Source organism: Synchiropus splendidus, chromosome 4 (genome assembly GCF_027744825.2).
Source record: "Synchiropus splendidus isolate RoL2022-P1 chromosome 4, RoL_Sspl_1.0, whole genome shotgun sequence".
Classification (NCBI taxonomy): Eukaryota; Metazoa; Chordata; class Actinopteri; order Syngnathiformes; family Callionymidae; genus Synchiropus; species Synchiropus splendidus.
In genome coordinates this window covers 197,106-211,033 of record NC_071337.1, presented here as the reverse complement: position 1 = coordinate 211,033, position 13,928 = coordinate 197,106, and the positions used below count along the sequence as shown (strand labels likewise).

The 13,928-nt window shown below is 51.9% G+C and overlaps 1 protein-coding gene across 3 annotated transcripts in view; it reads left to right on the top strand.

The window, feature by feature from the left end:
- The window catches only part of plxna4 (plexin A4), a 162,667-nt gene that overhangs the window by 14,863 nt on the left and 133,876 nt on the right, over nt 1-13,928 (top strand). The window contains exons 1-2 of one of the 3 annotated variants that reach the window (XM_053864192.1): nt 5,793-5,996; nt 7,340-8,672. In XM_053864192.1, the coding sequence (XP_053720167.1) occupies nt 7,440-8,672 (1,233 nt within the window). In that variant the 5' untranslated portion in view covers nt 5,793-5,996; nt 7,340-7,439. Of the gene's footprint in view, nt 1-5,792; nt 5,997-7,339; nt 8,673-13,928 lie in introns of those variants that run through there. The other 2 variants (XM_053864190.1, XM_053864191.1) reach the window with 2 other exon arrangements.

Genomic DNA, 13,928 nt, shown 5'->3' with positions numbered 1-13,928 from the left:
ATGAGATCGCGTCCGATCTCAAGCCAGTCTACGGCGGGACAGAACCGAGTCCAGTTCCAAACTGACTCGCGTTCATGCAAAATGAACCAAAGCCCGCTCTATGGCTGCTTTGCATTCATATGCAAAATGAACCAAACCCCGCTTTTTCGCTGATTTGCATTCACAAATAAAAAATGAACCAAACCCCGCTCTCTGGCTGATTTGCATTCACAAATAAAAAATGAACCAAACCCCGCTCTCTGGCTGATTTGCATTCACAAATAAAAAATGAACCAAACCCCGCTCTCTGGCTGATTTGCATTCACAAATAAAAAATGAACCAAACCCCACTTTTGTCTTTAACTAAAATGACTATGGACCAAACACTGTCTTCCAACCAGTCTCCAAAATAGTTCTTATCCAATATGCAGAATTCGTGATATCTCAAACAGGTTTCTGCTCACCTTTAGTCCGGTGCACCGTGGAGACCAATCGTCCAACAGAAATCAAGTCCGACTCCTCTGTCCTGTTATCCAGCCACCTCACGATCACGTCGGGGTCACCAAATTGTAGGAATCTACACCTTTAATGTATCTTCCGCGTGTTCGTTTACTCGTGAGAATGACTACCAAAAGCCCACAACTTAAAATCAAAAAGAATTTATTCCCTGACAGAGGAGTCTAATTACCCTAACAGAGCTCTGGGTCCACAACTACGCCTGACTTAGCCTTAGCTCCAGTGGTGTAGAGTGACAAAGACTATCTGGCCCTGACCCCTTTTATATGCTTTCAGTCTGCAGTCTTCAATCTTGGGGTGCAGTCTCCACCGATTGGTCCAGGTCTCCTTATGGTCCAGGCCACTGGAGTCGCATTCCAAATCTTGTGTCGCCTCCACCACGTCTGGAAATCCCTTTAGGATGTTTATACATCTGTCCTTTATTGGCGACAATGGCGGAGCAGATGACCCAATACGTCCTTCTTTGGTATCTTGCTTCTGTCAACTCATCCGTTCTCCACCTGATTAATTGGTTTACGACGCCACAGATGGTCTCCAAAAGGTTCCTCATATCAGATGCCATTCCTGCCATTTAGAACACACCATTTTTACTCCACACATTCTTTCTTAGATACAGGGACAATTTGAGGACACCTTACCCTTACCCTGCATCTGTTGAACTCAATCCTTTTATTATTTAACAACCCATTATAAATTCTATTTAATAATATAGCTTAATTAATATATTTATTTTGTAATTTAATATTATTCCCATACCTCCCTGCCTCCCTGTCTGTCACCTGACCCCCAGACGCAGCAGGATTCTGCCTCCTCTCTCCTGAGGGGAGGTGAAGTCCCCTGTTCTTCCAAGCAACGCCTCCTGACCCTTCCTTCTGAAGATATCAAGGGCCGTAAAGCCGCTCCACTGACCTCATTCCAGAAGAGCCCAGATCTTAAGATCCTCTTGATGACTCTTACAGATTATTGCCCACAGTAATCCGTTGCTTCTAGAAATCCAGCTGCACAGCTGTGCGCCGACATCTGTGTGTGCCGGGATGAGCCCCGGATTAACTGAGTGCACACACACGGAGGCAGCGTCGCCAGGCCCCGACCTCCGGCCACACTGTCCGCGCCAGTCCAAACAGGCAGCGAAGCTGAGGCTGAATGGGCGGAGAGCCGTGGCACGTGTCCGGGATCTCTCCGGTCAAGTCTGATTTGACTTCAGATGGATGGATCAGCGTGAGACGCAGCGCCAGGACTGTGTCAAACACAACCGTGTACTGCAGGGGGACAGGCCCTCCTGGTCGCTCCAGTCCCGGGGGCAACTGGATCCGCACTGTAACGTGGAGTGAAAGCCAAACCTGCCGCTTCTTGTCGGCGCCGCCTCCCCGGGCGCCTGGTGTCAGGGTGTGACTATCACAACAGACGTGTCCAGGCAGAAAATGAGTCTCTCTCATTAGAAGGCTCTTCTCATGCACTTTCAAATGTGGCTGCTGAGTCTGGACCGACTGTGACTCCGTGGCTGTGGAGTCAGTCTGGTGCCACATGTGAGCAAAGCCTTGCTCCGTCTGACAGGCAGGGGGCGGCAGAGGGGGCCTTCGCGGGCGGACCCTGCCTCGCCTCAGAGTCCGCATCAGCATTTGGCTGCCCAACACGTGACGCACGCACCTTTGAGTCCTGTGGTGACCTCAGCTTCAGCGTGGTGACGTGCCCTTCCCCACCTCAGCGTGGTGAGAGTGAGGCCTGAGGCGGTGAAGCGCTCACTCCCAACACGTTCAGTTGGACCGGGCCCATTGTGCCTGGTGCACACAGAGAAACCCCCTGAGGGCGCCGCATCACAATCTACTTTCACAAGCTCTTTGTCTTCTTCATCTATTCCAAATACTTCCCCTGCCCACTCCCCTCACCTGCGCCCCAACAACAAGTGTCGCCAGCAGAGTTCTGGCCTGGTGTCATCTGCAGACCCACAGGATCCACCACATGGGGCCGAGCTCTGTCTTGTCCAGCTGAACCCTCCGTTCTTCTGTTTGGGCGCCGTCGCCCAGCTAACTCGTGCCCACGTGCGGCTGGTGGTCTGCCTTTGCTGGGAGCTGCTGCTGTGCTGCTGGAAGAAGGCGGGTGTTTGTTCGCTCCCGTCCGAGACGCCCGGGCTTCTTCGGCGGCACTGACTTGTGCAGAGGGAATCGACTGGATGGGCTGCAGTGCCCTCCTCCGGAGATCCGGTCCTGCTCTCTGCCACGCAGCTTTATTCCGCCAATATTCAGAGTCAACAGCTGTCTGCAACTCACGTCTGAGTCATCGAGGAAGTGGTGTCCACTTGAGTGTTTTTTACGACCTGAAAAGTGGCGTTGTGAGTCACTCGCTGTACTTCCGATGAGAGAGCGGCGGTAATCTGGGAGGAGAGAAGGGGCGGAGCCCCTCAGTTCTCAGCCCGACCGCCGCCAGCAACCGTGTCTGAGCAGCGTTCGTGGCTTCTTCTATGGAAGTGAGTGGAAAACACACCCCATACTTCTTCTGCCAGTTTTACTACTATTGCAAGGGCACCATTTCCCAGTGTCACTCCAGCTACTGCTGCTCGTTGGGCATCTGCTGAACCTTGACAAGTCGTTTTCAGACTACACATCGTCACTTGCACCTCCGTAACGTCCGTGGTCTGAACCTCTCACACACGCCAACTCCAGCGACTCTGGCTGCGATGTTAGTGGTCTTTATTACATTTCTATGTAGTCGTCTCCACCCGTCTGCACTCTCTTCCTCGCCTCATGAACAATAAATGACTACTTTTAATTCATCTAATATCAAATTGCTTGTATCGAACTGCTGCGACTGAAAATACTACGATTTTGTCATGACTACAACTTCTGTTTTTGACACTAGTCAAACACAACTGCTGCCACTGCCATGCTCGCAGTATACCTCCTCTCAAGTCCGAGCGCTACTACTGTGTACCGACTACTTCTTAAGCTACTGTTGATCATGACATTCCTGTCAAAATGCCAGCTCCCTTGCAAAAACACTACCAGTGTTTCGACTGCTATTCCCGCAACTCGGAAGTGTGCCACTACTCTTCCCCCGTTGTTAAACAGCGACCGTGGGAAGTGCTGTGGTGGCGGAGCCAGTCCCTGCAAACACAAGGATGTCGCCAAATCAGGCGGAGCAGAGAGGCGCGGTAAACAAAGGCGCAGGATTTGCAGCCAGATGTGATTACGAAGTCTTCATGCTCTTTAATGAGGGGCCGCGTGCCGTGATTATTTTGTCCAAGACGCCTTAAATCCACACACTCATTACGACCTCCTGAAGCCCAGAGGGGGGGAGTGGAGCGGAGCCTCTTCCACACTCCTTTCATGATATGAGAGCCTCTGGATCTGCACTGATGATATCACTCTCCAGCAGCGCACATGTGCGTGCGTGTGTGCGTGTGCGTGCGTGGGACCGTCTGACAGCTCTTCCAGCCAGTCCTGCCAGAGCACAAGCGCGGGCCTTCCCTGTCGCAGTAGTGGAAGCACAAGGTGCTGACAGCACTTGCTGAGTCGGCACTTCCTGGCTTGTGAACCGGTGCTAGCTTGTTGTGAGCGAAGCAGCTGTGACAAGCCAAACCACCATGGATGTTGCACTCAGGCGTCCTGCTGGACACCGTTTCTCCGAGAGAGAGAGAGAGAGAAGAGAGCGAGCCAGAGTTGGAGCCGCAGCACAGACGCTGCGTTGAAGTGTGTCAGAAAGTGCCTGGGCAGATGGAGGTGAAAATGAAGACGAGGAACCGGCTGTTAGTGGCGTGGACTCAGTGATTCCTCTGAATCCCTGTTTCACTGACCAGGTCACTGTTTTTGATGACTTCGACTTCCGTCGAGTCAAATAATAGAATTGCGTCTCCACATGTGACATGTGACCAACCCATTGATACGCTGCTCATACGGTGTGTGAGTCCAGCTGGAGGTGTCACTCACTCGGGGGGCAGGTGAAACCAGTCTGCAGCCCTGACTCCACCGCTGGCTCGGCGGAATGAGGGGAATGAAAGGATGATCAAGCCAGGCATAGAAGACTGTGATGACGTTTTATCCACATTTTATCGATGTGGCTCAGTGTAGTTTGGGAGTCTGAGTCAAATGAATCCATAAAACGTATAATTTAGTGTGAAATGGATTGAAAGAAATCAGTCCAAATATGTCACAATAAAATGCTAATGTTAGTTAAATATGGTCATGAATACATTTTTAAACCAATAATGATATGATTCATACATATAGACATTTCCTTGAGAGAAATGTCTCTGGAAATCCAAACATTTTTTGTGGGCAACATTTTGACTAATCGAATCTGATTCCCACTTTTCAAACGCCATATTTGTATATATTTATTGTTTTTTTCCTTCTATTTTACCATGAAGATTTGCAACACGCAGCTCCTCATATTTCATTTCTGCAAATGAAAAATCCATGGCTGCTGATTTCATGACTTGTATCTCAGGCTGCTGCCCCCTCGACCTGACCTTAGGTGTCGTCATTCAGACTGTCATCACTTACTCTGCCCAAACAAATTTTCCCATTTGAGCCGTGTCTGTCTCTTGTATTGGAGGTCGGAGTCTTGTCATTTCATCCCTGGTGGTTGTTTTAAATTGGGGTTATGAAGCTGTGGCGCAGCATTCAGCTCCATCGTAACATACATGAGAGTGGAGCAGTGAGTAAAGAAGCGAAGCAAATCCATTTAGCAGGCGCAGCGCTACATTTCAGGACAGATGCGGGATTATCGTGAGAACATTAATTATAAAACCATTTACACTAAGAGTGTTGCTGTCTGTCAACATGCAGGATTTAGTGGTCTCCTCCTCATCTGCCTCTCTGCTCAGTGCGCGTGCGTGCGCGCGTGGATGGCAGTAAACATCTCCTTCTCTTTGTGATGTCAGGCGCCTGGAGGCGGATTAGACCTCCTGCCCTGATCTAGACAGCATATACAGTGACAGTAATCCAAGTCTTGATGTCAACCTCTCTCTTTCCTGGTTTCAGTGCCACTCGATCGTTTCCGACTGATCACTGATCTGTGGAGACCAGAGGGTTGCGGGGTTCCTCTGCCTTGTGTTTGGAGCTGAAGCAGCGCCGTGTTTACCGATGCCACGCACTCGAACCTGTGTTGATCCCCGCAAGGCCACGGCGGGTCAGGAAGAGGTGTGTGCTGGCGCTGTGCGGCGTCTGATCCACTGGAGCTGGAGCTCTTGTGGTGTGGAGCGCCGTCTCCTGCTTCCCTCGCCTCACCTCTCGGCCGCGTCACTTCAGCGTGGCTGGGACTCGATCGGCCGCAGGTTGCACTGTCTGCTCAGTCTTGTTGTGATGAAGTCGCTGCAGTGAACTACGAGGCCGTCTGTCTGTGCCAGTGGAGATAAGAGCCTTCTGTTTGCACTGTGGAGGTCAGAAAGTCCACTTGGTGTTTGTTCATGAGGCCAACAGACTGATCCTGCAGATACGGCGCTCAAAAGCTGGGTCTGTCTGACCTGGGGACATTTCTTGGTGGACGATCATCAGCTGTGACAGGTAGGACTGCTGCTCCAGATGGTGTCTGACCAGATAGAAGGCCTCCTCCAGGTTCATCTGCTCTCTTGATATCTCCACCGGCTCTGCTGCTGCTGCTGCTTGTGCATGGATTTGACACAAATGGTTCAACCTTTTGGAAGAAATGCAGACGAAGGGAGGTGAAGAGGAGGGTGTAGCCATGGTCTCCTGGGGGGAGATGACTGACAGGGTGATCTGTGAAAGGGAACCAGCGATAAGCCTCAGGAGTCAGAGTTTTGAGATGGAGATAATAAGAAACTTGGAGAGCTGAGGCTGTTTGGAGATGATGAAGAGGCTCATGATGGTGGTGTGTCTTGTGAAGACCAACGCGTTAGTGTAAAGTGGAAGACCTGGAAAAAGCCTAGAAGAAGTGTGTTCTTCTGACTCACCACTTCCATTGTCGACGCTGCCAAAGCGCCTCACAGTCCTTAATACCTAGTGTTTGACGGCGGATAAATACAGAGGGATTATTTTCTGCCATCGTCTCTTTCTTTCACTGTCGTCGTTGGTCTTTTTTCTCGCTCGCACAGCCATCAGTGAAGACGAATGGCTCGTGACGGAGCCATAATAGCCGTCTCACGGTCAGAATTTCAATTGTTTGTGGAAAACTAGGCAGTTTCGTGAGCGGAAGTGCTTCCTTCAAATGTTGTTCATGAGGCTGTGGAGCTCGAATGCACTGCTCCGACACCTATCTGCCAAATAGACGATGCTGAAGGTGTCCTCACTTCATGGGTTCCAACTGTGACCCATGGAACTCCACTCACGACGTTCTTCTCTGCTCACTGGTCCTGGTTCTTGAGCAGAGCCGCGGGGACGTCCTCCTCTGAGACAAAACATTGTTCCTCACGGTGTGTCCACAGAGGAGTGAAGCGCCGTCGGCAGGTGGCTCTTTTCCTCCGCCTGTTACGTCCCAGCTACTGCGAGCGGCTTCTCTTCTGCGGCAGGCTGCGATGAACTCAGCCTCACCATCCTTCAGTGTGAAAACTGAAGCGCATGAGGGCCAGTCTTGGGGAGTTTTCAAATCTTTGCTCACATTTATAGAAAGAGTCTGTATTTGAGGGGATATTTTGGAATCCGGTGAGATTACTTCAGGGATTTGGATGATGCTGTTTATGTGATGAGGTCTGACTGGCGCAGGGCGAAGGTTCCATCTTCTCTCCCGCCACGCATCTTCACTCTGTCTCCAAATCACTATGCCATCAGCTGACATCATGGCCCTGACTGATTCGACAGATCCGTGAGGCTCTCGCCGTGTGGCCGGCGTTAGTGGGACCCATGCAGTTCTGACCAGCGCACAGCGGCTAACTGTCCTCTCTGCGTTTCAGGTGGGAAATGCCCTTGATCTCAAGAGAGGCTTAATCCTGATCGGCCACTGCACTGAGCGGAGCCCTCACCCTGCTCCTCATCTCTCGCCTCCGCACAGCCATGATGTTCCTCGGCGCTACATGGACCTACTTCTCTCTATGCTGCTTCCTCTCCACGCTGATGCCTCCTGCCACGTCCCAAACGGTGGTGCAGGCTCACGGTTCCGGCTCCCAGGTGATCACAGCGTCTCAGCGGGAGGCGTCCGACACCTTTCGAGCGGAGAAAGCTGAGTGGACATTCAACCATTTGGCTGTGGACTATCGCAATGGTAACGTTTACCTGGGGGCTGTCAATCGTATCTACAAACTCTCCCCGAGTCTAGAGGTCCAGGTGTCTCATGAAACTGGTCCTGACGAGGACAACCGCAAGTGCTACCCCCCCAGGATAGTCCAGCCCTGCAGCGAGCCGCTGACCATGACCAACAATGTCAACAAGATGCTTCTGATGGACTATCGGGAGAACAGGCTGCTGGCCTGCGGCAGCCTCTACCAGGGCATCTGCAAACTCCTCCGCCTGGACGACCTCTTCAAGCTTGGAGAGCCCTTCCACAAGAAGGAGCACTACCTCTCTGGGGTCAACGAGAGCGGCTCCGTGTTTGGGGTCATTGTTTCCTACGGCAACGCCTCTCCAGACATGCTTTTTGTAGCCACGGCCGTGGACGGCAAGCCAGAGTACTTTCCCACCATCTCCAGCCGCAAGTTAGCAAGGAACTCGGAGGAGGACGGCATGTTTGCGTACGTCTTTCACGACGAGTTTGTGGCCTCCATGATTAAAATCCCGTCCGACACCTTCACTGTCATCCCAGACTTTGACATTTACTACATTTATGGCTTTGCCAGCGGGAACTTTGTCTACTTCTTGACGCTGCAGCCTGAAATGGGCGGCGGGCCGACCACCGGGTCGTCCTCGGCGGGTCGGGAACAGGTCTACACCTCAAAGATCGTCCGCCTCTGCAAGGCAGACACGGCCTTCAACTCCTACGTAGAGGTGCCCATCGGATGCATCAGCGGAAATGTGGAGTACCGACTCCTGGAGGCGGCGTATCTCTCCAAAGCTGGCGCTAATTTGGCCAGGTCGCTGGATGTAGCGCCCGACGATGACGTTCTCTTCGCCGTGTTCTCTAAAGGCCAGAAGAGGCGTCCGCGCCAGGCGTCGCAGGACTCGGCACTCTGCGTCTTTTCCCTACGGAAAATCAACGAGAAGATCAAGGAGCGGCTGCAGTCCTGCTACAGGGGAGTCGGCACGCTGGACCTGGCCTGGCTCAAAGTCAAAGACATCCACTGCAGCAGTGCGGTGAGTACCACATCCCCGTGACCTTGACTGTCCTTCAACACTCCCCTGGTGACCTGGCCTCGGGCCACCAGCAAGGGGAGGAGTGTTTTTAACGCATGTATCGACTCCACGTTTTAGCCTCATGTCTCGATGTCAGTTGAAGAGCAGCAGTTCAGCGTTTCACTGAGCAAACTTGAGAAACATTTTCCTCTCAGTCTTCTCATGCTGGACCTGTTAGAGGCGCTTCTCCATCATGACGCTAAATATAACAATAGATGAGTACGTGTCGACTCAGGAAGTATCGGCCCTTCATAGTGCAGTGTGTCGGTGTGATTCGCACAGTCCCGTTTTTCATTTGGGAAAAGGATCACCTCTGTGTGGACCTGCCGCTGATTTTATTTCACTCCCTCCAGGAGGAGGCGATGATGCGCTTGTGATTATGAAGCTAAAACCCACCAATCCCGGCGAGGCGCTGCGGTCTTGTATGATCACCGTAAACCAACATGGCTGATGCATTCACGCACGCCTTGACCTCTCAGACTCCGCCCACATCCACACCTCCGTCAGGCTCCGCCCCTGTGAGGTGTCCGCCCAGAAACTACCCACAACATCAGAACATCATCATAAATGATGGAATGATTTCAGCATCACTTTTAATTCAGCATCAACATAACTGTGCTGAAAACGATTCACCGCAACACCAGGTGTTTTGGGCAGCAACAATCGATGAAAGACTTCCGCGTGGTCCTGGAGGGACGGGAGCGGCGCGGCCTGGCCAGCCTCTGCGTGCGGGAAGTGGGTATCTGCTCCTCCTGTGCAGCAGGATCCTCTTCCTGCGAAGGCCAGTCAGCATCGGCCCTTCTGTTTCTCACTTGAGACGTCATACACGAGAGTCAACTCTGTGTTGCCTGTGAAGGATGTAGCCGCTTTTCTTCCATCTGGCCTGTGCCATTCTGACGATATGAGGTGGGATCATTTCGTTGGCTGGCGCGAAAACCAAGCAAATGAGGCCGATCTGAGATGATGGCTCCTGCCGGAGGATAATACGACAATTCAAATGTATGAATGTCTGACATCTTTGGGTTAAAAAAGCACGTCATCCGTGCGGACGCCGCGGAGATGAGAAGGTCTCCAGCCACGCACACACACTCGCCCCCCGGCACGCGCCCCTGAGATCACCGTGTTTGTCTATTAATCCATTCCTGGCGTGGCACATGCGCCGCGGCACCTTTGTCCGCATCACAGAGCCCGGATTAATCACGGCGGCTGCCGGGAGAGTGCGGGGAGTGCGGGGAGCACCCAGAGGTTAGCGCTGAGCAATGAGGCCATTTCAGCACCAGGCACACCATCAACACTGTCACTGCATGAATTAGACCCGGCTGATGCGCCCACGCTTGGATGGACGCTGCTGACGGATGGTCGGGAGGCTCGCTCGCATATTCACTCACTCACTCACTCACGCATATATTCACTCACTCACTCATATACTCACTCACTCACTCACTCATATATTCAGTCACTCATTCACTCACTCACTCGCTCACTCGCTTGCTCACTCACTCACTCACTCACTCATTCATATATTCACTCACTCACTCATATATTCACTCACTCACTCACTCATTCATATATTCACTCACTCACTCATTCACTCGCTCGCATATTCACTCATATATTCACTCACTCACTCACCCACTCACTCACTCACTCACTCACTCATATATTCAGTCACTCATTCACTCACTCACCCACTCACTCACTCACTCACTCACTCACTCACTCACTCACTCATTCATTCATATATTCACTCACTCACTCATTCACTCGCTCATATACTCACTGACACACTCACTCAATCATATACACACATATATATCTATATATTTATATATATATATATATATATATATACAGATGATGTTTGCTGATGATGCAGTGATCTTCTGGAGAACAAGGAGGAGAACCTTGGTGTTTGGCATCAGAGGAGGAGCAGCGAGACGGAGACGGACTGCAGGCAGGGAGGAGTCGACTGTGATCTGCAGCGAGGGAGAAAATAATGTCTGAGTGAGTCAGAGTCGGAGATGAAGCCTCGGAGTTGCCATTGTGGGCGAGGGTCAGAGGGACACGTGGAGAAGTCTGGAGGCAACGTCAGGGAGGACAGCTGTTTGGACATGTGGAGAGGAGGGAACGAGGTGGCCCCAGGATGTTGGAGATGAAGGTCCAGGCGTGGAGAGACGTGAAGCAGCAGGAGGAGCTGAAAATGCTCCTCATTTCTCTCCAAGGCTTCCATACGACGTCCTCCATGCTGGAGATGAAGGGCTCCTGCTGCTGTGACTTGCTGACCTTGGAATGTGCTGTGCTGCTCAGAGTGGCTGAGGAACCGCACGCCTGGCACCGGGGGGAATTGAGGCGCGCGCAGGTGCCCCGCTCTCCCAGGGCAGGAAAGGTGTCCGCTCAGCTCTCACCTGTCACACAGCAGCAAACGGCAGGTGAGAATCCACAGCAGAGGCCAGAGGAAGTCCACGCTGGCTGCAGTCCAAGGGCACGAGAGTCTGTGGCGGCTGAGTCTTTGGACTTTCCTGTGGTGTTGTTTGGTGAGGGCTGCAGCTGCGATCGAGCCGCTGTGTTTTCCACGGAGCCAGGACGAGAAGAGCCAAGTGCACGACGTTTCATGGCGGCCAGTGGACGTCCCCCGAAGACACGCCTCTTTCCTTAAACCGCGCCAAAGGCCCGTCTGCGCCACCTGAGACTGCAGAAGTGAGACCTCCGTCTCCTCAGAGTTTCATGCATCTATGAGTGTTTTGGTCCCTCGACTGTCTGCCTCTTCCTTCCAGTTATGTGGAAGCTGCCCGTCCAACAGGGCGCCGCACGCACGCGCGCTCTGATTAAAAGCCTTCAAAGCGCACGTTCGTAACCACACGCACGCACGCACGCACACCGACCGTCTTCAGGTGAGAACAAACACATGAGGACAACTGGGAGTCTGTGAAGGGACCAGTCGACCTGAGCGACCATGGCAACAAGGGCAGCACAAGACTGTCACAGCAGCGTCAACAGTTGAGTTGGGGAAGGGATGCGCCAGGCTCCAGATGAAGCTGGGAGCTGCTGCAGCCAAACCACAGCGTCCCCGTGATGACGGCCTGTTCAACGGAGGATGATGATGCAACGACTGTCATCTTCAGTGTGAAACTTCTCTCCAGTTGGAGTAAAGTGGAATTTTTCCAGACGAAGGGGATCAAAGGCTTCTCTCAACAGATTGTTGGTGTCCTTGAGTAGCACTGAAGCCAAGGTCTCTGGTGCAAATGAAACTCCTCCCAGGTAGAGCAGATGAACGGCAGAACCCTAACCCTAACGCTGTGCTCTGCCACTGAATGTGATTCAAACGTTCAACATCCGTAGATTCAGTTTAGATCCTGTGAATCATTCTCACCGCTAAAGTTGACAACTGAGAAATGAACTTCTTGGCAAGTTTAGATTTACTTCAAGGTCAATAACAAGAACAAGAAGAGCAACAGCAATAATAATAAATAATAGAATAATATAAGGCGGAGAAAGGCCTTGGCAACGAGGATATAATCTGAAGTTCGACTTTGACGGTGTTGTTGCGTCTTTCTCAGTACACACTGACAAGATTCTCCATGTGTTGCGTATGTTTCAGAGTTAAATTCCAGTGAGTGAGAGGAAATAAAGCCGATCACATGACCTGACCATGAACAAAGCTCATGCCCTCCTCAGACTTCGCTCTCGCTGGTTTCACTTTTATTTCCCATTTCTTTGTTTTACCGCAGAGACGTGTCTGTGAATGATGGTGAGGGGAGTGGGTCAGTGGAGAGGGACGTTGTGGCGCGGAGATGAGAGGCGGCATCTCTGTCGACTGAACTGTGGCTTCTTCTGAAGAGAAAACCTCCTTCCTTCCGGAACTTGATCAGTCAGAATCAGTCCGTGAGGACAGTAATCTAATGGAATTATTGGAGGTTTCTGCATCTGTGGTCCAGCGCTGATCCAGCTGATCCCGGCTGATATCGGGCTGAGCGGCGGGGGTCCGTCCTGATTGGACGGCACACCGGCTGGATCAGCAGCTAAGCCACTTGTCTTCTGCCATCATTTGTTTTGGAGGGATCAGAGGATGAAAAAGAATATTTAGAGTGGAGGTTGAGGATAATGAGGCTCGGTGAGGGGCCGCGGCTGTCTCCGGCAGAGGCCCAGTTCCAGAGCGGATGAGAGCGAGGGAGGGGCACGGAGCCACATCATGTGTGCTCAACACTGGAGGTCCTGCGTCCATAGATCACTGTGCAGTGACATGTGACCTATATTTTGGCCGCGTCAGCAGTAAAAACAAAATAGTGGGAGTGCAATAAATGATGTGACTCCTCTCCTGTGCCGGGCCTGATTCGTAGCCGGCGGGCTCAGCTGCTCATGTCTCCTCTAACCTTCGCTCCGGCTCCATTGTGTCCCACTCCTCTGCGGCTATTGGCTGAACGAGCTAGTGAACACCAAAACAGGACGAGTTGCTTATTTGCTTCACTGAAGGGTGGAGTGTAAACAGATTCAGAACGTGGAGGGATCTGCTGATGGTGAGCTGGTCATTTTTTAGATACTTGCAGACAAATTGAGGACAGTTGCCATGTGCACTTATTCTACAGGAAAACAACCGTTTCTTTGGTGAATTTCTCTGATATGTGTTGCTCGTCTGACGTGCGAACAAAAAGCACTCGTGTGTGTGTGTGAGCGGAGCAGCAACGTCTCAATGATAAATGTTACAGTGAGGATGGACAATCGTGGCCCGCTTCCTTTACAAAATCTAAAAAGTCTATTCTCCGCCGGGATTGGTTGTGTGCCTAGTTCCCGATCACACCATCGCCATCTGCTGGAGGGACAGATATCAAACAAAGGTTTGTGTACGATGACTGGAAAGTTCCAAGTCTAGTTCCGTCCAGCGTGGGAGGCTCTGTAGACAGAGAGCAGGCTGGGCTCAGCGGCGCTCGCTCTGTTCTGCGTGAGGTCCCCAGCACGTTCCGCGACAAGGTGACACTCTGGTCTGCGCCGAGTTCTCTCTGCTAATGATCATTAATTACAAGTCATTAGGAACATGCCACGGGCAATTGGTCCACATTTGTCATGTGACGCTGAGCTGGCCTTCTGAGTCTCCACCTCCTGCTGCGCTCCATGTAGTTGGTCCGGTTCAAGTCTGAGAGGCATGCGGCGCTTCATTATGCCGGGAGTCCTTATCAGCGCCAGCAGCGGTGGTGGAGGAGTCAGTCCTGACCAGGGCTACTT